At 39.7% G+C, this 24692-nt stretch overlaps 2 protein-coding genes across 2 annotated transcripts in view; one reads left to right on the top strand and one right to left on the bottom strand.

Moving 5' to 3' along the window:
• Window positions 1-5584: 5584 nt before the first annotated feature.
• On the top strand, window positions 5585-13185 carry LOC306959067 (activator of 90 kDa heat shock protein ATPase homolog 2-like; the record flags this gene model as incomplete). The annotated part of the gene is made up of 9 exons (XM_079550755.1): window positions 5585-5664; window positions 5769-5959; window positions 8446-8531; window positions 9124-9238; window positions 9855-9940; window positions 10448-10570; window positions 11814-11915; window positions 12720-12771; window positions 13010-13185. 9 exons carry the CDS (start codon window positions 5585-5587, stop codon window positions 13183-13185), a joined length of 1011 nt encoding a protein of 336 aa, XP_079406881.1.
• Window positions 13186-17560: 4375 nt separating this feature from the next.
• Window positions 17561-24692, bottom strand: part of USP34 (ubiquitin specific peptidase 34) — a gene marked incomplete at both ends in the record, with an annotated part of 130531 nt that continues 123399 nt past the window's right edge. The window contains 8 exons of the mRNA XM_079532559.1: window positions 17561-18171; window positions 18501-18660; window positions 19163-19309; window positions 19428-19568; window positions 20322-20401; window positions 22041-22164; window positions 24248-24372; window positions 24492-24596. Coding sequence (XP_079388685.1) covers window positions 17561-18171; window positions 18501-18660; window positions 19163-19309; window positions 19428-19568; window positions 20322-20401; window positions 22041-22164; window positions 24248-24372; window positions 24492-24596 — 1493 coding nt within the window. The remainder of the gene's footprint in view (window positions 18172-18500; window positions 18661-19162; window positions 19310-19427; window positions 19569-20321; window positions 20402-22040; window positions 22165-24247; window positions 24373-24491; window positions 24597-24692) is intronic.

Raw genomic sequence — 24692 nt, 5'->3', positions numbered from 1 at the left:
AAACACCCGCCCCAAAAAACAGTTAATACTAGACAGTAAGACTATTGGGTATATACCAATACTCATTATGTATGTTCAGGTGAGAATTATGAGGTTGTTCTTTCTTTTAATTTATTGAAATATCTTGACATGAAAGTTGACTTTTAGAGGACATTGTTCTGCTTATGGACCAAATTAATCTCTTAACTCAGGCTATGGCTAAATCAAGATTTACCTCTACTTTGGAGCTGCTACCAGGCATTGCAAATTGGTACCACTTCCCCTCCTTCCTCCTTGGAGCAGTTTTTCCTAGACTATCCCCTTTATTAATGCAAGAACCTCCATGTGGCTACATAGCAGCTACATTGCATCTTTTATACATGTCCAAAACACAGTCACTCCAGCAAAGACTTGAAATATGAAACTAGTTAGATAATTGTCCTTTAAATAGTTCTTTTATAATAAATGCAGATCACTGACAGGTATAACTGGAGATAGTGCAGAGAAATCTGGATGAATGAGAAATTCCACAGTTTATCCATACTTTAGTTTTGGAAATGTTTTTTTTTTTTAATCACATATATGGAAATAGAATGTAAGATATGAAAATCTGGCAAGCTGTTATCCCCAACACCTTGCTGACAAGCTTAGTAGATCTCTGTACTGGTTCAGTTACAATTTAATATATTCTTCAACTTTTGAATTGCTTAGAATGCTGTGTTAAAGACTTATTTCTCTTGAAATTAATGACATCAGAAATTGATTTCTCATTCTTAGCATCGCCATCAGTGTGTGTTTGTTTGTTTGTTTGTTTTTAAGTCAGTCTTGGAGAGAGATACAAATGCTTCAGAAAGCCTTACATGCAATTCTTTTATTTCTTAGGCAACTATTTATGTCACCTCCAGTAGCAACATTGTGGTGTTTGTTCTTAATCAGAAGATCAACGCTGTTGAAAGAAACATTGATGAAGTAAAAAGGTATATTTTCAAACTGTGAAACCTGGTGTAATGCAGAATAATTTGGGGGAGTTCTCAGGAATCTATCAGCAGGATACACCATTTTTACCTGTAAGAATTGGGCCTGAGTTGACAAATGTCAGTGTCGTTGAATTAGATGATTTCAAGAGATCCCTTTCTACCATAATGTTTCTGTAATTTTCAGCTACCTAGGGAAATATTTTTCCTGGTTGGTTGGCCCAATGTGCGCATGTGGAGACAAATAGGATAGAAGATAAAGAGATCTTTCATTCTTTGACAAGAGTCACAAGTCCACAAACCCTTTGCTACAAATGAGAAGTCCCCCTTCTGGGACAACAGCAGTACTTTTCAAGGTTCAGCATCTACACCACTAGGAGATTAGTAGTATGTGGATGGCCACAGTACAGTTAAAAACTTACTTTGGCCTTTTTCCATTATTAATGAAGACACAGAATGCTTTGATTTTACAGAATTTTAGGGGCTTTGAAGAGTGGAGAAAATAAGCTTTACCTTAACGCTATCATGCCACTGATTTATTGTTGCTAAGAATTAAATAAGAGATCCTGGAACTGCTCTTGCTTCATTCCTGGAAGCAGCTGGTACTGATGCATATTAAGATGGTGGATTAACCAGGCCAATGTTCTGATCCGGTGTCTGGATCCAGTGTGATCTTCTCTTTAATAATGAGTTGGGAGAAAATAAAGTTTAGGAGATGAAATTTCCCTTCTTCCATTACTGTTCATGGTACTCTGTAAGAAGTGCTGCCTGAATTTATAAGAAAAACAACAACAACAACAAAAAGAATGAAATAAACCATATGTTGATTTGATAAAGCAGGACTAGATAAATATATGATGTATATTGTAAAATATAAATGTATATTGGTTATGAAGTCTAGGTATAAGGGTTTGCTAACTCTAATTGATCGATTATGGTTTTATGGCACCTATCTAAGATTTTTTGGGCTATGTACAAAGGTTATATAGCTCTTAGTAACGAAATGCATCATGTCAGAGAAAAGGACTGGATATTATTTCCCTGCTCCTCACTGATATTGGGCAAATAGCTTAATTCCTTTGCTGATGATAATCCTGCATTTTGATGCACTTAGGTTAAAATGCTAACTAGCTGCTACATATTGCACTGAATACCAGTTTTCTGTCATCCAGTTTGGAGCGTAAAAGAATTTCTCATCTCCCAGTTAATAAAAAATGTTTTCTTAACATGATGGCAGGGTCCTGGAGGAGAAACTTGAATGGAATGTATACATTGTTGAAGTTTATTCCAATGATGTCGAAAGGACAGCAAGAAACACCATTAACGAAACCTTCATAAAAATTATTGCAATTGATAATGCAAATGGTGAAATACCTGCAGAAGATGTAAAAAGGTCTGTACAGTAAATCTTCCGCGTGTCAGAGCTAGGCAGCTAGGCTTTTTCTTTCCCTAAAATTATTTCTGTCATGATGGGACAGTTTTAGATCAAATAACAGTTTATCTGACACTTACATGCAAGCTCAAACTGAAATTTTAGAATGCAGAAAGCTTTCATTATTTATCCAAAATTAGTTTCCAGAGTTTGTAGAAAACATGAATAAGTCTTTTTAATTGTTCAAAATATGTTTAAAAGTCATCTTAGAAGAAAATGGGAGAAGAAAGAATATCACTAAAATAGATGTTGCTATGAATTACAGAATTTTGATTAAAAACTTGAATTTCAGGTATATTTTATTATACATGGCAGAGGTATAAATATATACTCATGTAAACATATTATTAAGGTGGGATGCTATTTAAAAGCAAGTAATTTCTTGACTCAGTACCTTTCATGAGAACTGGTTTGTGGCAAATAGGAACAATGGGGCCCGTGGTCATAGGAAGCACTCTGCATGGATGATCTCTTTTCTGTAAGGAAAGCACTGTTGGTATCTACGAACTGTTTATATAGAGGACTCTGCCCTTCCAAGTTCAAATTTCCAAACTCTGCAGCATTTCAGTTCATCAGCACCAGGGATGGTTTCTAGAAAAAGGCATTTTTTCCCAAAAGAAAGACATGACAAGTCTGAACCTTTGGAAAAGGTAGAGCAGCGTGTGGCATTGTTATTTTCTTCACCAGTCTGCAAGCCAAAACAAAGGCCTGATAAATCATAAACACTTTGATTATTTTTTTTTTTTGTCTTCAGAAAACTCAGAGAGCAGCAGGAGAACATTGAGATAGAGCTGGAGAAAATATTTTCAGCACCTGTCACTACTGCTGTGGAAGAGGGTCCTGCATTCTCAGTAACTCCTGAACTCATTGCAACCATTGTTCTCAGTGTTCTGCTAGCCTGCACCCTCATAGCCTTCCTGATCTACATTGTTTTTTCTATTAAAAGGAAAAGGTACAAATGTTTTTACTTCAACAATATAATTTAGACAGACAACTGGTAAGTTTACCTCAAAGGCTGGCTTTAAAAATGCCAATCTGATAAATTACTTGTATTTGGATCAAGTGTTACCTAAGTTTTTCTGTAGATCAAAGCAGTTAGGCTTTTTACTGCAGGCACTAGACACTTTAAGTGTAACTTAAATTTGATTTCTTTTGTGTTTGTTATGGAGAAACATCTGAAACAAATACTTTTAAAAATGGAGAGATGTGGATAGCTGTGAAGGGGGTGAAAAGTACCTGTAGTGCACATGTTGAGTTGAGTTTCCTCAATCTGCATTACCTTGTATTCTGAAATCCAGGGAAAGTTTGCTGCAGGGCCATATAGGTGAGGAGAAGGAATACATCTTCAAGAAGACAGTGAATGTTTACATTGCTGCAGTTAATTTAGACTCAAACAGCTGTACAGAACAGTAGGCCGTTCTCAACACTAATCCCCAGAACGATATGGAAATTAGGCATTGTATTAAAATTATGACACCAATATTTCACATTCTGTTTTTAAAACAATTGTAAAGCCAATCTTCAAAAAGAATTATATTTTAATGTAGTTATCATTTTCAGAAGGCATGGAAAGAAGCAAATGGAGATGGAGGGTGTTGATAATCCATCTATGACTGACAAAAATGGAAGTTTGAAAAACATAGTGAAACTGGAGGGCATGAATGATGTGTAAGTAGAATGCTGATGTCACAAATTTATAAATATTAGCTAATCAAAAAATGTCCATTTTGATAATTCCAGTAACTCATCATTTTCCTTGTGTCCTTTGATAGTGTATTCCATTAACAGGTTATGAAATCTATCCTTTGAGGAGACTAAAGCCCTTTAATCTTGAATCAAAAATCATTGCTTTTTAGCAAATCACTTAGCCTTATGCTCCTCTTTCAGGAGGCAAGGTTGTTCTTGCCTCCATGTTGTTAAAATGCCAATAATTTTTAAATCAGCACACCTATTGTTCCCTGCTTCAGCCAAGATAAGATTTTGTCACGTAGCTCTTTGAAAGATCAAGGCGTTATGAGTTCTTTTTGCTCCCTTTTAGAGGAATGGAAGCAGTTAACAACATGGAAGGCACCAGGGAAGGTGGTGTTGAAGACATACCTGAAGCCAAAGGAAAACAGAGTTTTCTTGAGATGCTACAGTTAGATTTTGACAGTGATGGTGAAGAAAATGCAGTGCTTGAAGGGGCCACTGAACCTAGAAAAGTAGGTGCTGAGACCACCACTAACATCACAGCAAAGCAGGTAACTGGCTTTACAATCAAAGGTATAGAATGAAAGATATTTGGTATTACTCCTCTTCCTGAAATAGTTATCCAAAAACCTGTGAACCTGTGGCTGAATCCAGCAGTGGGGAAAAAAGAAACTACGTGAAGTAATGAACATCTTTGGGCTGTTTGTCAATTCCTGGGAGTGACCTTGTCATCCAGAAAAGAAGAGTGATTCTCTTCCATCTTTGTATACAGCAAAGGCTTCTCATGTATTGTTGCTCCTGAAAATTGCAGCCTTGGAGACAATAATTTCTCTGCAAGCTTCAAAGGCAGAATATACAAGGTTATACAGCTTAATGCTTAGCATTTGTCATGGATGCTAATTCCTTTCTTACAGGACCACTCAGATCTTGGGTCAGCTCTCTCATTAGCATCCAGTCCAATAAAGCATGCCCCTCAGAAGGAACTAAAAGGAGTAACATTTTCAGAAGTGGCAATTATTTTGGATGCCAAGCTTGAAAAAGATGAGGACGAGGAGGAGGAGGAGGATGTTTTTCCACAATAACTATGCTTGATGAAGAGAACTATTGAAAACCACGATGACACTGTGACAAAACGGAATTAAACGTGCACTGTGATTACAGAGGGCTAGTGCCTGGAGTACGCTATCTGCTGGGAGGCGGGCGGGGGGGGAGCGGCGCGGGCGAACTGTGCGAGGACGGCTGTGCTGTCCCAGGAGCGGTGCGCTGAATGTCCCGTATACAACGGCACGAACGCCGACTCCGCCCGCGCCGCCCCTTCCTCACTGTACCTGGGGACACCGCGACCCTCCTCGCGGCGCCGGGAAGGGCGGGCCTCCAGCCGGGCTGCGGGCGGGGCGCTGCGGGGCGGGCGGCTGCCTCGGCCCTCCCGCGGAAGGGCGCGGGAGAACGGCGGGCGGGGCGGGGCGGCGCGGCGCGGCGCGGCTTTCTCGCACCTTCCGCCGGGGCCGCCATGGCCAAGTGGGGGCAGGGGGACCCGCGCTGGATCGTAGAGGAGCGCGCGGACGGCACCAACGTCAACAACTGGCACTGGTGAGGAGAGCGGGGGGCGGCGGCAGCGCGGGGGCTGGGGCTGGGGCTGGGGCTGGGCTGGGCTGGGAGGCGGCCGCGCTCAGCAGTCCCGCTGGCCCGCACAGGACGGAGCGGGATGCGACCAGCTGGTCCCGGAGCAAGCTGCGGGAGGTGCTGGTGGGACTGGTGGTGGAGGGCGAGGCCGGGCGCTGCGAGATCTGCGAGCTGAAGCAGGTGGAGGGCGAGGCGTCCTGCAGCAGCCGGAAGGGGCGGCTCATCTTCTTCTACGAGTGGAACTTGCGGCTCTCCTGGAAAGGTACGGCCGGCTCGGGCTGCGGGGTCTCGCTGTGTCCTGTCCGTCTGTCTCGCCGTGCCCTGTCTGTCTCGCTGCGCGGTCTTTGCGGCCTCAGCTCTACAGGAACGAAGTTCTCAGAGCTGCGGCCGATTTTCTTTCTATTTTAATAGCCGTCGTGCTGCCCCTTTAGGTGGAGCTCCTGGTTAGCGCTGAGAGAAGAGATTCAATTGCTAAACGGTAGTTTTTGTCATCGGTTCCTTTTTCAAGTCTTCTAGGTAACTGGGGATTCCAGCTTTAATTTAAACGTGTGTATCTCAGAGCAAAATAACATAAATCCCGAAACTTGCAGTCAGTTTGTGAAGGTCAGTTTGGGAAGAGTGTTTCTGTCAGCGATTCAGATCACTGAGCAGCAGGAGCAGGGAAAATAGCCCTGGAAATTGCCCTGCCTGGTGGCGCCGGGCTGGGCAGGAAGGCTGCTGTTTCCTTCCTTCGTTTCAATGAGGATTTCAATGGATTATTCTACGTGGTGGTGGAAGCTTTTAAAACATAGGCATTTGAGCACTATTTTTAAAGTAGTCTTAATGAGAAACATGCCTTCGCAGTCAGTTTTTTAAAATAGTGGATTGATGGGAAACAAATCATTGACTCCTGACTCTGCTATCAGAGTGTTGCTGTTTTGTTTTGATAAGGGTAATCGTTCTGCTAACGTCACAGCGATAATAAAAATGCAGAGCTGTGTCATGGCTGATTAGCCCAGCTCTTTAGCTGCTGGGGCTTCCCTGCAGCACAGGAACCAGCTGTTGGACAGGCGGCTTTTTGAAGGTGTTTGTTTTCCTAAATCTAGATTTGTTGTTCTGCTCTGTGTTAGTTGAGAATCCGTATTTTAAGATTTCTTGAAGTTGGTGATAAAATCATCTGAGTGTTTAGAAGTCAGGTTTATGTTTCGCACATAAAAACATTCTTCCTACCTGCTTGCCCTTGTCTGACAATAAGACAGTAGCTGGAAACAAAATTTGCTTTACCACATTCTGCTTGTGCTAATCCTGGAAGTGGAAGAAAGCAGTGAAGGGAACTCTGAGATGACTGCACGTCTGCATTGCGTTCAGGAGCATAGCAGTGACACTGTTAAGCTAATGAGTGTATTACTTGATACTTGATTACTTGATACTTAATTACTTGAAGTTGAACTGCATTCTCCTGGAAGACATTGAGAAGTCCAGGAGAGGACTCCCTGCTTATGTTGTGCTGTGTAGACTTGGTTGTCTTGGCAGAGGAGGGTTTGTATACTGTGCTGTGCTTCACTGAATTAAATCCTGATGGAGATCAAGCCTTTGCACTGTGCCCTGCTGTGCACTACCGACCACTGTTAGCTCTTTTTCTTACTCTGAAATGTTTGGGTATCCTTGTTTTGTGCTTCTCCAATGCTGGCCCGTAGCACATCAGGTTGCAGCTGTGCACGGTGGCTCTTGAAGGCTGGCACTTGTTGCAGGGTGCAGTGGAGGGAGCGTTGTGTTCAGCTGGATTTAGCTAGCTCCCACATAGCTGAGAGAGTCCAAATAAATAGGATGTTGGCCTTTCTGATAATTCTCCTTGTTCAGTCGTGCTAAATGCAGGGTTCTTCACGTAGACTGAACAATAAGAAAATAACAGGATTTGGAGCATAACTGCATGTTTTCACCCGCTTTGCACTGAGATTTTAACATGACCTGAATGGTGAATAAATGCAAATATTAAATGATTTTGCAAGGCACAGGGAAAGAGTCTTCATTGGAATGAAAACAAAATGTTAAGTCCTTTCACAGTAAGGTCTGAGGTCAAGCAGCATGGCGCAGGACTCGTGCCACAGAACACGGTCATGGAGCCGTGCAGGTAAGTGATGTGCCTGGGCTCAGAGAGATGCAGAGCTCGTTCTGTTCTGACATGGTTTTCTGTAATGGAGTTAGTAGCTCCCAGTAAATCAACTGAGAGTGAGAATGTGCTCAAATATCTGCAAGTGTTCTTTGTTTCACTGGTGTAACTTTCCATGATGTACACATATGTGCCTATTTGGTAGGAGCTTTCCAGGCCTTCCAGAAGAACTAGCTAGCATTCTGGGGAGCTTCCAAATAAAGGGCAGAGACATTGAAGGGAGGAAGAGGGTCATTTTCCTGCTGTTCCCTTTTTAGCTTCACATTCTGTGATAGCCGATGCATCTTTGCAGAACGAAGAGCATTAGAACAGCAGATGATGGAAGATGGGAGTGGTGGCAGAACAGTAGTGTAAAATGAGCGTTGTGTGATGGCTTATCTGTGTGCATGTACCTCATGCATCTGTACAGGAAAATAAGGTTCTGAGAATAGTTTAGTGCAAAAGGATTGTGACGCGTTTGAGACCTTTTGTTGCTCCTTAGTTCTTTTGAATTAGATTCTAGGTATCTTGTTTCAAGGAACCTGTTCCAAGTATAAAACTCTTCTGAAGGGGGAAATAGTTTTTAATAATGCATTTAAGAATTTGTTGTGTTAATACAGGTACTGTGAAAGAGTCTGGTGAGAAACATAAGGGATCTATTGAAATTCCTAACCTGTCAGAAGAAAATGAGGTAGATGATACGGAGGTAGGTGTGAAATCCTGATATGGCTATGCAGGCTCAGCATTCTTAAAGAAAACGTTAACGCATAGGCATCGCGTTTTGATTTATGCTGTGATTAAGTGCAGTAATTACACTTTGATGGTTTACTTTGCTCTTTGTGTTTTTATTTTTTGTACTTGGGATAATATGTTATTTTTGTTCTCAGATTTTGTCTGCTAGGAATGTGCTTTGTTTTCTTTGCTAGTTTGCCAGTTTTTGACATGCATCTGAGACGAGCTCCAGTTGTTGTAGTCTTAACAAAAAAAAAAGCAACCTAAGAACTCAAGGAACATCCTCACTGGTTGTGCAGTAATTGACACTGTGGCTTCTGCAGATTCCTGCTGCTGTGCAGCATGTGCCTCTGGTTATACTTTCAGAAAGCTACTCTGGGAGGAGGGAGAGATATTTAAGTGAAAACCCCAAAACAGTTATTTTTAGCAAAGATAGGATAAACTGAGAATATAATGAACTTGAAACTGCAGCTGTCCTCTGAATAAACAAAGCCAACATTTGTTGCCAGAACCTAAAAGGCTAATGTTTAGGTGCCTCTTCGGTCTTGTCAATTTTCTACTTGTAGATTAATGTTAGCAAAAAGAAAGGAGAAGGTGATATTCTGAAGGAGCTTATGAGAACTGAAGGAACCACAAAAGTCAGAGAGGCCTTGAGAGATTACCTTAAAGCTCTTAAAACAGGTAATTTGAAGCAGTATGTCAGGTAATGTTTTTTTTATATCTTCTTTTTTGAATAGATCGGCAATGTATTGAGAATCCTTGGGTTTATTTGTTTTGATTGTTACCAGCTGGTATAAAGATTCTAGTCCTAGTAGTCTTTAACTGCTGTCAAACATGGCAGTGTCCAGAAGCTCTGGTAGCGATCCAGCCTGTATTTTGTTATACAAACTCATAGAGATCAGTGCATTACCTGCAGTACAGAGCAAAGCTCTGTTGTCAGCTTTTTATTTCTGCAGTAAGCTGTTGAGAAGTGCATGGGGATGGTATACACCTGAATAGGCAAAGCTGGGTAATTTTGGGTCAGGTGACTATGAAAACCCTGTATTTTCAGTTGAAATTCCAGTTTGGCTACGTGTGTGATAAAAACATACTAGTAAGGTAAGGAAACTGGACTGGAGTTATATGTCCTATTCTGTGTGATTCCTACAAAGTTTTGGCAGCAAATCTTTATCACATATTGAAAAGTCAGGCTGGTTATTGTTGTGCAGCTCGATTTTCTTTTTTTTTTTTTTTTTTTTTTTTTTTTTTTTTTTTTTTTTTTTTTTTTTTTTTTTTACACTGCTTTTGTTTACCACAGAGTTCACCTTGGGAATGATTCTGCCTACAAAAGCTGCTGGTCAGGAACTGGCTGCTGAGAGAAAACTGAATGGGAACACTGCGCAGGTATGCTGTCTGTAAGTGTTGTACGAATTTGCTTTTCCCATAAATGTAGTTCCTGCAAATTTTGCTGCGCTAACAGATCTATATTCCTGTGGACACCTGCCAAAGTGGCAGTCTTTGGGGTGGCACTGGCCTGCCCACTTCTGTGATCAAGACTTAGCGTACAGAAATGGTCCATCACAGAACCTGGGCATGGAGCTGCCAGGTGTGGAAGAGGGCACCAGCACGTACCTCGTGGTGTTTTGTTCTGCAGCGCGTGGTTTCTGTAAGGTGAAGGTGGCTGCTTCCCACGGTCTGAAGTTACAAATGCCTTTGGTATGAATGACTTGGAGATATTTCATTTACTTAATGTAGTGACTACGGAAGTAGATTATATAATTGTTGTATATCCATTGTATATTCACAACTCAGTATACCTAATGGTTGCATAGATAACAGCAACCCCTGCTATTTGACAGCTCATGAGTGTTTGAATTTGCTGTCGTTCACGTGAATGTGCTTGCTTTACAGGAGTCTGCTTCACCACATTTGCTGGATTTAGTGGGTGTAAAAATTCCAACAGTGAGGATACTTATGAGAGAAATATTCAGTTCTCCAGCAGATGAGCTTTACAGCATCTTCACAACTAAGGAAGTAAGTAGGCAATACTTTAGAGGTAATGTAAGTGGGTAATGTAAATACTTGTAGTGTAATAATTCTGGGGACAGAGTGGCTGGCAAATTATGGAGGAAAAGGCTCTCTGGGGCTGTTGGTCAGCTGAGCATGAGCCAGCACTGCCCAGGTGGCCAAGAAGGCCAGTGGCATTCTGGCTTGTTGTATCAGTGGTAGTGCTGACAGCAGGAGCAGGAGATGACTGTCCCTCTGTTCTGGCACTGGTGAAGCTGTACCTCAAACACCGTGTTCAGTTTGGGCCCGCTGACTTCAAGAAATTTCATGGAGGCTCTAGAATGTGTCCGGAGAAGGAGAGCGGAGCCATGAGCGCGTCTGGTGAAGAATTCTGGGGAGGAGTGGCTGAGGGGAAGGGTTGCTCAGCCTGGAGGAGGGTTGGGTAAGACCCTGTCAGTCTCTACAACGACCTGAAAGGAGTCTGTAGTGAGTTGGGGCTTGGCCTCTTTTCTCAACTAATAGCAATATGATAAGAGGTGAGAGAAGTTGCTCTAGAGGACGTTCAGGTTGGATGCTAGGGAAAATTTCTTCTCTAAAAGAATGGTAACTTACTGGTACAGACTGCCCAGGGAAGTGGTGGTGTCATGGACCCTGGAGGTTTTCAGGAAGAGAGAACAAAATGTTTTATCTGAGCAGCTGTACAAGTAGTCAGATGTGTAATGTTCATACTACCAGGTACAGACAATTTTCTTTAAGTACGTTAAATGGAGTGAGAAGATGTGACTACCCAGAAGGTAATGAACTGCCCTTTCCTTGTAACCTCCAACAGTATTTGTAGTTCTGGTGGTCATAATTCCTTCTTAAAGTTTTGCTGGGAAGCCTCACCTTTTAAGCCTCTGAGGAATTTCAGTGGAGAAACTGCAAAAAGAGTTGATAATTACTGATACTGCATGCTAGTGTGATGGCATCCTATCAGTGAACAAAGGTACAGGACCTGGTTGTCAAGTATTTGAGATAGGGAACAGAAAGTGTGCTGGGGGGCAGCAGAACCATTCTGCTTTAACAGTTTGATGCGAATGTATTAAATATAAAAATTAATTAAATAGTAACGTAGATCTTTTTGTCATTACCTTTTAATAGGAAGAAAAACCAAACAAGAGAAATTTTATCTTTCTGTAGGTTTGTAGCAAAGCTCCCTTGTCTCATAGTATGGTCTGTTATTTATCCCTATAGTAGGTAATTGACTTGTGCTGTGTTCTCTTCTTGTTAGCTGGTACAGAAGTTTTCTAAGTGTCCTGCTGTGATTGAAGCTGAGAAGGGAGGGAAACTCCTAATGTTTGATGGTTGCATCAGTGGTGAATACACAGAACTGGTAAGAAAGCTTCTATTTTTCACTTGAAAAATGGGGTGTTGGTGTCAGACTTAAAAGTAGCAGAAATTTGTGCTTCTCTAATGCATATTCAATTCCTCTACAACAAAGCAAAAATGCTGTTATGTGATGTTCTTTTGTGATTGGGAATGGATTATGTTAGTGACCTTCTCCAACCTTAATAATTCTATGATTACCGATCACAAGAGCAGGCATCAATTACTAATGACCTTCACTGGCAGAGAAAACTTTGAGCACCATCATTTTTATTGAGGAGCTGTAAAGCAGTTTAAACTCCTATTCCAGACAAATGTGTCACTGCTCCCAGCTGAGTGCTGGGTACAAGAGGTACTCAAGAAAAAAATGATGTTCAGAGCTCAGCTTTTTTTCTTGAAACTTCTGGAAGCCATTTACACAGTTGCTGAGGTTAGACTTGGTATGTTACTCCCTGCAGTCTGGGTGGATTAAGCTACCATACAGTACCGGTGTGAAAACATTACTTGCTCCCATTATAAGGTCTGCAATAAGATCAGTATTTCTTATCAATAACTGATCAGCATAACCTTTTTTTCCATGGAAATAACAAAACAGTGGAATGTAGCAAGCTAAACGTTTAATGAAAAGTTTATTTAAAAACATTCAGCCTAAAAGCAATCTTATTGTTTGTGTTGCTCTGTCTACTTGTATGTTAAGATAATCCTCCTCTCCTTACTCTTGGGGGAGAATTAGCATTCAGTAGTTGGAATGTGAATTATCCAGAAAGCAAAGGAGTGTGTTAATGGGAGGAATCTTCTTATCTTTGTACAGATCCCAGGTCAAAGACTTGTCTTGAAGTGGAGGTGTAGAAACTGGCCTGATGGTGAGTCTTTCTGACGGCCTCTAATAGAGGCTGCACTTTGCCTGGAGGAAGAAAAACAGTGTGACTGTTACTGGTATTGCTGACTGGAAGCTATTTTGGATAATAGCAGGATGTTCTTTGAAGTTGACATCCATGAAAACGGGCCGCACCCGCAAGCAAGAGTAGATACCAAGTTAGCTGCTGCATATTTAACCTTTTGAAAAACACTTTATTGAAATGTCACCTTTTCTTCCTTCAGAGCATTATGCAACAGTTGCCCTGAATTTCAAGGATATGGCTGCTGAAACAGAACTGCAGGTAGAGTGCAAAGGAGTTCCTGTCTCTAATGAAGATAGTACAAGACAATGGTGGAAGAAGCAGTATTTTGAAGAGATACATAATTTACTACAGCAATCCAGAGACAACATGGACTGATAACAGCATTGTAGTTTAGTTAGGGCATTACTTTTTTATACATTGTTAACATTAAAAAAAATAAATTATTTGTGGCAAGAATAAAGACCCACTTCTATGATACTATATATTTTAAGCTTTATTTATGTTTTTTTTAATGAGTGAGGTGGCCTGTAAGTTAGACTATGTATGGAAACAGCTTTACTTGGGAAAATCATTTGTTCACTTAGTACAGCCTCACTTGAGAGAGAAACTATGATTTAGACACAGTATAGTAGTGCCACCAGAGGTAGGAATGCTACATTAATCAGTAGAAAGCATTTGCCATTCTTTAATATTCAGTGTATCAAGTGGCAAAACTGTCATGTTAGAAAAGGGGATGTTCATGAGAGTTCAACTGAAAGATTATAAAAGGGATGATAAAGAAATGTGGGGAACGTTACAGCCTCCTTGTGTATGTTTTTGAAACTTGCTTAACTGCAGGCCCATTGTTTCTAATGCTGTAGAAAGTTTTAGGGAAAGATAATTAAAAATGTTATGTTATTCTGGTTGGTACAATGCTTACCACTTGTTAAGTCTTCTGCATGCACCCTACTGCCTTACTTAACCTTATTGTGAAATTTATTACTGTTCATTTCTTCCAAAATAATGCTTTCTTGCAGTTCTGTAAATCTTTCTCTTGATTTTTGGCCCTTCACAATTCTGTAGCTCAAAATAAAGCAAAAAAGTGTTAGATAAAATTTGATAAGATAAACAATTGTTTCAATATCATACTTATAACCACATTGAGGTTTGCAAGGATAACTTAACTCTCAAATGAGTCAAGTATGCAGTTTGAAACAAATTTAGCAAGAATAGCTGAGTTGCCTGGGGAGAACACTGCTGATTAATAAAATACTTTTGCATGAAATTTGTTTTCTCCACTAATTTCTGTACAAACTGGTTAGTTTGTCAGATAAGTCCTATATACTTTATCTTATAGTATGACAACATACAGCAATTTCATCAACAAACTTAAATAACACAGAAGATTAAGCAGAAGGGGTGTTGCCTTTCTCCTCCAGGAGCAGCTTTCCCTTACAAGTTTGCAGTTGGTTATCCCCTTTGCACTTCTGTGAGGTCTGTTTTTAACAAGCACAGACACCTAACATCAACAGGATAAAAGTACAAATTCTGTTAACCGAGCTATCACACTCCTGTCTCCTTCTGTCCATAGAGAGAGAACAACCTCTCAAGAAATGCTGTTTTAGCAGACTGGATTTATCTTTTTCTAAATGCTTAAAGTCTAGGTACTCTTTTATTCCTAGATATTCAAGCAAAAGAACTTACATTTTGAATACAGAAATGGTTGCCAGACCAAGTATTGGTTGATGAAGAGGCAGTAAGTATAGAAAACCTGGTAAATACAGAAAATCTAGGTTTAAATTTGAAAGTACTAAATGGAGATTAGGCTAACCAGTTTTGGGTGTAGACCAGCAAAGAGATTTTGTGATAGTTTGGATGTGCCAACTACTCTTAGATACCAAAGTCTTAGTTATTAGAAGGAAAAAATAATAATTACACGTCTTTCCAAACAGCGTATCTTACAGACCCAGTGCTTTTCTGGAAAGCGTGACTTTTCCCTGCTGACTAAAGAAAGAATTTCAGTTTTACAATCACAAGTGCCCACCACTACTTGCATGTTTTGCTGGCCTGAATTTTCTTGGCTACTACTGCTAGTGGAACAAGGCATCATCTGAACAAATAGCAGTGCTTAAAGAAAAAGACTGACGTGTGCTCCAGCGTTGCACCACTCATTTCCAGGTGTGGGACAAACACCCCAGAAAAGGTTTGCTGTTCCAACAGTGTAGAAGGAGGAACAGCTCCAGCCAGCCCTCATTTCCTCTAGTAAAACGTGCAGTGAACTCAACACTTTTCAGAATCCTTGTTCTCTCAGCTGACAACTGCAGCTGTCAGTTTGATGATACGTTTAAGCTTTCTTAGAAATGGGCAATGATTGCCTCTCCTTTCTCCTCCACCTGGTTGACTGTCCTTACATTAAAAAAAATAAATAAATAAAAGGTTTTCATGGAATCACAGAATCATTTGAATTGGAAGGTCATTCAGCCCGTTTGCCCTGCAATGAACTGGGACATCTACAGCTCCCAGCAGGTGCTCAGAGCCCCATTCCAGCCTGACCTTGAATATCTCCACAGAGAGCATCCACCACATCTAGGCAATCTGTGCCTCACTGCCCTTACTGTAGGTTGGACAGGAGAAGTTTTTTTTTACATCTTCCCTCTTTTAGGTTGAAACCATTTCCCCTTGTCCTGTCACAACAGACCCTGCCTAAGAGTCTGTCCCTACTTTCTTTCAGCCCCATTCAGATATTGAAATGCTGCTATCAGGTCTGGGCAAAGCATTCTCCGAGTTCTTTTTGGCAGGGCCATGCTGTTATCTTTCTGTCCCCCAGCTTGTATGGGTAGTGAGGGATTGTTGTGACCCAGGTGCAAGACCTTGCACTTGGCTTTGCTGAACCTCATAACCATTGTCACAGGACAGAACTGTAACTCTTCAGTGACAACTAATTACAGTATGATTTAGTCCTGTACAAGAAGCCAAAGGCCACTGACCTGCTAGCCAGAAGCTTAAGTCTAACAAAAATCAGATGTGTATTTTTAGTAAGAGTACTTACTCTTAAGTACTAAGACTACTTACTGAGGGGCTAATGCCTTCTTTATCTACTGCAGATTTTAAACTGAGAGGTGTCTTCCCAAACGTCTTAACCCATCCACAAATTCCTATGTGTGGTAGAAAACTCGACAGATCAGTTCTGATATTCATTAATGTACAAGTTTTAAGTAGAAGCTGTTGATTTCCCTAAATTTATACAATCTACACAGAAGCTGATCAGAAGGGGTAATAAAAGTTTTTTTCCAAAGAGAACAAAAAATGTAATTACACAATTGAAAAATGACATGGCAAACTTAAGCCCTCAGCAGGGTTTCTAATGCAGGAATAAAAGTGCTAATGAAAGGGGTTATGGAGCATAAACCTTGAGACAGAAATGCTTGACCAAAGAACATTTTTTTTAAAAGTGACGAAGAGATGAAGAGACAAACAAAAGCACCACACAATAAAATTGCAGACGTGAAAATGATGCTGAACTACATTAAATGGTAGACAGAATTAAGGAGCACAGAAGAAAAAATACAGATGTGTTATGAAGACAAAAACCCAAATGAACTAAGCTACTGGAAGATCAATGTGAAAACAGATTTTAATTAGATGTCAAAATCAGAATCACTGACAATCCAGAAGGTAACTAGGAAATGCATATTACTTAGAAATAACATGAGGAAATGGAACAAAATAGATGGTGAAGTCAGTCCTGCATTTGAGCAAGCAGAGAAGGTTCTGAGAAAGCGAGAGAGCATGCCTCAAGGCAGCATGCATAGAAGGTCAAAGGAAGACAGCAAGTGGAATAGGAGAAAAAGGAAGGAGTAGCCTCAGACAGGTTAAGTTGGAAATGGACAAAATGAAAAAAGTTTGACTAGTTTCTTCCACCACATCATGTTCTTAGCTGCTGAAAAAAAGTAAACAACAAATCTTTCTCAACTGTGATTCATGCATAGTAAACAAAAGAACCCTAAAATTTATAGAAATTGCTTAGCATACTCTGCACTTGTTTTAGTTTTTATGTTATCTTTGATGAGAAATCCAAAGAGTGAAGCAATAACATATATAAACAAATGAAAAGTCATCACAATCAGTTTAATGAAGTGCACAGAATAGCAATTGATCATGTCAATAAAAATAAAACAATTATTTTTACATCAAGTGTGCTTTATTTCCTCCACAGGTATTCTGTTAAATAAAGCACCATATATATACTGCCAGGCCACAGCTAAAGAGGATTCTTTACAGAATCAAATTTCTTGTGGTTGTTTAGTATACAAGTAAACTTAATTTTGATAATAAGAACCACAGCGATCTGAGGCAATCTGCCTCTATTATAAGGTACAAAACTGGCACAGAGGACACCATATTATACACAGTAAAAATGCCATAAGTTTAAATTACATCATACAGGGCAAGGAGGCCCTGTTCTCCCAGACAGCCATATTAAATGAAAGCCACTACAGTGAATTTTTAATTACATAAAACATATCCATTATCTGATTGCCCTTTAAGAAAGTGTATGGTAGATGCAAAAAAGAAATCCAAAAACAAACAAAAAATAAAACTGGAGATCTGCCTGACCAAGAATTAAGCATATAAGTCTATCTTGCCATTCAAGCAGAGAGCACTGGACAAACTGAAGCACAGAACAGAAATAAGCAAAACTTAGGCAACAGCATTTTTGGGGGAGGGAAGGAAAAAAAAAGACTTAGAAGCAGACATGCTTCATCTAATGTCAAGAAGCAGCTTGATTTCCTTTTCCAGATATCCTTGTAACCACATGAATTGTAGACTCAATGGTCCTACACAGGATGTCTAAAATGTCATGCTGCTGCATAAGACTAAAAAGTCCTCTGGAATGGCCACAAGTGATTGATAAACTAGTTTCAGGGTCCTGGGAAGATAAGGCTTGACTATCACAGCCTCTCAAATCTGCGAGGTCAGATAAAACTGCTGAAATCGATGTGGAAGGAAACTCTGAGTCCTCCTCTGCTACAGCGGAATCCTTGGAAGTCTGCAGGTCTTTAAATTCTTTGCATTCTTGAAATTTACCATTTCCTGACTGCTCTTCTGTATGTTGTGACCTCATTGTCAGCATTATGTCTTCTGAAAATGAAGATGGAACTTCCATTCTGTACTCTTTGACAGAATTATTTTCAGGGGAAGGAAGATCTTGTTCAGTGCCTGGATCAATGATCGAAGAGTCCCGTGTCTCATTATCTGAAGTGCTTGTTGGGGTCAATGCTTCCTGGGGTTCAGTTTTTACATCACTGATACAACTGTCTACGGTGTGCTCCTCATCACTGCTGACCCGTCTTCTTTTTACAGGAGTAGCTTCTTCATCATCTGTAAGGAAAAAAAGAAAACTCTATAAAGGAAACATTGCTTTCACACCATACACCCAAGCAGCAGGACATTCCTTTCACTTTTTTTTTTTTTTTTTCTTTACTTTTCTGTATTAAACACAGTATATTTCAACAAATACCTATTTCCTTAACAACAATTCATGTAACTGTCTTAGCCCCATAATAATACAGAATATCTTGTGTAGTGTTAAGGACAGGAACCAAGAAATGGCTTGATTTCTGTGGTAAGAAAGCCATGTGTTATGTTAATTTTGTAAAACTTTGTAAAATCAGAGCATTGTTTGACTGAAACCATTACAGAAGGCAAACCTTTAATTTTTCTTTCTTTGGCTTCTTGTTCTTGTAGTGAATTCCTCTGTTGTTGACATGCTCTACACTTGTTTAAAAGTTCTTGTAAAGTCGGAATCAGGGCTGAATTGAGCTGTTTAGGAGTATGCACTGAAAGCAGCAAGGCAAGTGCTCGGAGGTCCTAAAAAAATAAACAACCTTAATCAGCCTTATTTCAAACTCTTCTGATTAAAGCTACACAGAGACTGCACAGTAAGTAGAGGCTTCAAGATGTTCTGAACATCCGAAAGAATTGTAAATATACTCACGCCACTAAAATTTCTTAGCCACTGCTAACACGCTGACCTGAACCCATATCTGTCCTGCACTGCCCACGGTAAGCACTGCTGGGTTAAAACATAGCAGTGACTCCTGCACTTCGTGTTGCTCTTTTTCCTGCTATTAGCCCACCTTTCAAGTCTTATGATTCCCACCATCTGCTTGGAGACTCAAGCATGCACTCTGTGCACACTGAAACAATGCATGCACGCTTATCTTGCATGCGTTAATTAACTCGTCCAGCCAGACAACTCAGCTAACCATACCTATCTCTTTAGAAGCTGACTAACGGTGCTGAAGAACTTCCATAAAAGTAAGCTGCCTCTTAATGATGCTGATTATTGAATGGCTTAGAAAAGACTCACCCCATTTAAAGCAGAGCTTGCTTTGGAGATTTCAACTCTCTGGCTGCTGAAATCAGATTCTAGGCTTTGATACTGATTTATTAGATTTGTAATTAGAGTATTGATTAAATTGGCACAGTTTGCTTCAGAAAACACCTGCCCTTGGACCTGTAAAATAACAGATTCTTTTAAACCACAAAAAATGGAACTGTGAAAACAGTATCTTAAGCTGAAAGAACATACACCAGACTACAATTCTTGGAACTTTCAATAAAAGATCACTCACCTTCAGAAGAAAATGCGTCAAAAAGGTGTACACAATGTTGTTGTTAAGAAAGGTCCTTTCATCCATTAAAATACATTTTATATATTCTGCAAAAACTGGATCTTCACAGAGGAGCTTTACACTGTTCTTTGACATTGCAGACTGGTAAAGAAAGAAAGCACACTTCAGAGCCATCACTGAAAGTAAATCACTGCAGCAGCACAATTTTCAGTAGTTTAGGCGGAGAAATATCTGTGGGCTTGGTTATGTTTTTAATTCATACAGGAGGAATCTCACTGATAAAAGCATTTTGATCAGCTATGAGTAAACTGTACAAATTAAGTGCTGTCAATTATTTCACGTTTTCCTTTTATGAAATTTATTCTGAAGGAATGCAGGTTTATCACGACCGGGATGTAATTGAAGGGCCAGTGTCTCCTAACCTGAGTCAACTACAGCATCCTCTTGCAAAGGTGCAAAAGTGGGCATGTTATCACAGAATCACATTATGTTCTATTCCAGAAGGAAGACCTCAGAGTTAGAGATCTCTCCATTTTCATTCAGTCATACTTGTGATTATAAGACATAAAAAGCTGGAAAGCAGGCTACTGTGGAGACTACTACCATCATGTAATGTTACTGCATAACTGTACTATCATATACACTGCATAAGTTTCTGCAGTACCTAGGGCATACTTCAGTTTGCTACATTTTTAAACTTCATTCACTTAGTTTCATCAGATGTCAGATAACACAAGTAGGGGTATTTTTTATTCAAAACAGAATTAATATTTAATATTTTGAATGACTGAGCAAGACCCACTGGTTAAGATGTACAGGTTAAAATTTGTTTTACAGCTGTTGTGTTTTGCTTTTATTTTCATCCTGTTAGTTCGCCAGTACACTGACTCTTACCTGAGTCTGACAAAGCTCAGTCCAAAGCTTGGGGAACAATGCAAGATGAAGTGGTAAACCTTCATATGCAACAAGAACACCTGAAATTTTGAGAAAATAAAAGTTACTTTGCGAATAATGGCAAGTTCACCTTCCTTGGAGATGCTCACTTATACGAACAGGAACAAAGTGCCATAACATTTGCTATGAGTACGTCCTAAGTTTTTTGTTTAATCTATAATTAGAAAGACCTCTGGTCTGTGAAGTTTTTACATTATCTTTAATAAATGTATGTATCCCTTTAGTACTTCTGGGAAATGTAAAAATAAAGAACAGAGCTGGCTTTAGTTTTACATTTGTAACCAGATTTTTTCATTATTTTTAAGTTACTCATTATATTCATTACTTTCAAGTCTTTTTATGTTTTCAGCTGGTCAGCTACAACATTCAAAAAGTTTAAATTTTCTCAAAAATAGCACATAAATTTTTAAGTGTCATTCTCATTATTTCCCAAGCACCAACAGCAAAGAGACATATTTCCAGTGAACTGTTTTAACTAACACAACCTATAGTAAACAATAATGCAAGAGTTACAATCACAGCAGTATGATAAAAAATGTGCAGTTGGGTGATTTGGGGATCAAAAGAACATTCTATTACCATTCTTGTTTGAAGGTAACTTAATTTTGTATCCTTTTATCTACAAGTTTGGCATTTAATCTTAGCTAGCTATTTGGCTTCAACAGAAAAAACAAGCTGGCATCTTTGGAAGGTGGTTCATGCTGCTCAAGGTGTCTAAGAATCAATAGAATACTTTTTCTTGGATGTAATCTACTTCTCTTGAGCGACTACAGAAGGAAATCTGGCAAGATGCCTAATTTTAATAACTGAATTGAAGAGACAGCTCCTGAAATGTTTATCTACGCAATAACCATATTTGTGTGACTGCAATGTTTCTGCATCTTCACTACAACGCTGGAAAGCATCTTGGGGTCATTGGTGGGAAAAAGATAACAAAACACGCACCATGATGTGCCTTCAAAGTAACACATGCACCTAATGGGCAGTTCATGGCAGGATGCTCTTCTGCAGTGACACAGGCAGAATGCTTGGAGCAATTCAGACAGATAAAGCCAGCAACACCTTTGCTAACACATGTTAAAGACTAGGTTTATACTGTGATAGGAAAAAAATCCCACACAGTGGTAACACTTAGTTGTGGAGCTTAAACAACATCTATGTTTTCAGGTACAAATGACATGACTGGATGGTTGTTAATTTGGGTTCACTGTTGTGATGGGCTCCCAAAAGGAGTAAGATAAACAAACCCACGTTCTACTACAGAACCAACGCTGTCAGTGACAGGATAAATGGTCTCACATGCTCCTGAGAAGACAAAATAAGTGCCAGAAATTACACTGTCTGGCAGAGGTGATGAGGATTTTGGAGCTGACACAAAGCTCTGTGTGAAACCTATTTACAAATAGAATGAATTCTCACTGACTGTCACATGTCCATTCTGCAGAAGCCTGAAGCATAAAAGTCATGTGGGTAAGAATGTACTGCATTATACTGTTTGGTAGATTATGGGAAACTGATTTCCACAGTAATTAATACAGCAAGTTCCACAAGCGCAGCTACTTCTTAAGAATACTGAACACAAAACTTGCTGGAGAAGTGCTCACAATTATCACAATTAAAAAAACCAACATCCTTAAGCTGTTTAACTTTCATACTTACTCATTTTAACTAATGTTTCAGTAAACTTTTCACAGCTGATTGCAACTCGGCACAGTAGATGGATGAACTGATGATAAGAAAAGAAGTAGTCTAGCAGCATACGATCATAAACATCATCTTTTCCCTGGAGATTTAAGAGAACTTCATTTAAACTACGTAAGCAGCTCAACCACTACCAGATTTTCCAAGCACCTAGCCTGATTTCCCTGCACTTCTTGCCCTAAAACATGTCATCAAATACTACAGGAATACAGCAAGGGGATTTCCAAGTCTCACTCAGTCCAGATGTGTCTCACCACTGTGTCCTTGTTAAGCACAACGTCGAGAATGGCACAGGGATGGCACATAATGTTCCCTGGCAGTAAAAATGTAGGATTCTGAATAAACTGACTGAGAAGATGTGAAGCTGCATGAATACCTTACCTTGAAGAGAATGAGAATACAGTAATTTCATACCATATCCAGATACCTAAATATATACACTACTATTTTGCAAATCATAATTTGTCAGTTACTATGTGCAGAAGTCAGAATTTTCTCAAGACAAAGCTTCACAAGCTCTCAAAGCAGTATTTTCAGGAATATCCCAAACCGAATGGTAAACGTGCCAAGGGCTTTGTATGCCAGTATTTAATATATTTTGGATATATGTACTCAAAATGGGCTTCTGTAGGCCAGATAGCCGAAAGGAAATCTCAAACATTCAAGCAAAGAAAATGCCATCTTTTACAAAACGAACAAATTAAAAATAGCATGCAACAAAAAACCAACAGGTAAAACATAATTGCGATGGGGTTCTAGAGGCTCACAAACCTTCCAGTTCTTACGGTATATGGATTAAGTATGACTTGTGAAATACTGTGTCATATGACTTTTCAGTTCAAATATTTACATTATTTTCTGTTGTATCCACTGCTGCTGGATATGAGATGGAAAAACATGAGTAATTTCCTGTTCTATGCCTTTTTTTAAAAAAACATACAGTAAATTTGATGGTGCACAAATACACAAAGCATCATTTTGAAAGCTTTAAAAAAGAAGGGTTACTTACCCTACAGTAACCGTGCTTCTTCGAAATGTGTTGCCCACACAGATTCCCATCTACGTGCACACACACCCCATGTGCAGGAGACTGGATTCTTTCTGAATAGCAGTGTCCACTGGGGCAGTGCCTGCACTCAGTGTGTCCTTGCGACCACTGTACCTGAGGGCATAAGGGGTATGGCGGCTTCAACCACCACTCAATCCTTCACCGGTAAGAATTCCCCTAGGGCTCTGCATTAGCACAGGAGGAAGATCACAATCTGTGTGGACAAAGCATCTTGAAGAACTACGGTTACCTTACAGCGAGTAACCAGCTTTCCTTCTTCAAATGGTTGTCCATACATATTCATTTAAGGGTGGGATTCATCTTACCTGACTTTAGCTATCTAAAATCTACTCATTTGAATATGCTCTGCTGCCCAGGCTCAGGTGCCTAATACATGAAGGATCAACCTCCTGATGGTGCAATTCTCCATTAGCCACAGGAAGGGCAGAACAACAATCTTTAGATAGTCAAAGTTTGGTAAGCTGAATCCCACCATTGTTCAACTGTAATATCGGGACATGGCAAGTGACTGTGATGCCACCCCACCAGAGCTGGCATCCCATAAGGGAAGCCCACAGAAGGAAAAGTAGAAAGGAAAAGATCCAGAGCACTATAAAACTGCCCTATGTATGTCAAGTACTGGTATTTTACCCAAACAATAAGTAGATTGTGCTTCAGTTCTCTTGGAATGGACGCTTAATGAAATGTGGAGGATCTAACTTAACTGTTAATAAACCTTAACATGGTTTCAAACCCATCTGGACCAATGCCTGGGCTGTTCCTGAATTTTCTTTATAAATGCTACAAACAGACTGGAAAACTATCAAATATGGGCTTTTTTTTTTTTTGGTAGCTTTTCATTTGGTAGTTTTTACCTTGAATACAAGGTTTCAACTCTTATCGTATCTGGATTAATGAAGCTGTGTATCACCAAAGGCAGGAAAATGGTGTTTCTGGAGTGCACATCTAGAATGGAGTATATGAGGACAACACATCTTGAAGAAGAATTATGCTTCGTTTACAAAGAAAATGAAAATAATACGCTAATGGATTCTTACCATACTTTTTATAGAAAGGAAAAATCACTGAAAATAGAATAAAGACCATGCTTACGTACCTTGCTGGCTTCTACCATAGTAGGCAGGAGGCACATATTGAGCTCGGGACGTGGAGGACGAATATTGCTTTTTCCCCCTATTAATTTCAAGTTTTCACGACATGGAAAGTAAGGTCCAAGAGACACTGTAGTACAAGGTAGGATAAAATAGATATGAAAAGGTCAGAATCTAACATCAATGAGAAACATGACAGAGTAATAACAGATTAACAGAACTTCAAAATACAATCACTGAAATACGTACTTGGGATATTACTGTGGTGGTATGTACAATGATTGTGCTGTAGAAATGGAACCAGAGTATGTAGGAAATCATGAGGACTTAAAAGTACAAGCTCCTTGAGGACATCTACAAACAAAAAGGTTTTTTCTATTATATATTGTTATTTCTTAGCAGAAAACAGTTCAACTTATGGCTCATGCATTTTCACTCTTTCATCTCTCT

The sequence above is a fragment of the Tetrao urogallus genome (genome assembly GCF_951394365.1).
Source record: "Tetrao urogallus genome assembly, chromosome: 2".
Classification (NCBI taxonomy): Eukaryota; Metazoa; Chordata; class Aves; order Galliformes; family Phasianidae; genus Tetrao; species Tetrao urogallus.
Note: the sequence above shows the minus strand (reverse complement) of the source record. Positions and strands in the feature narration are given on the sequence as shown.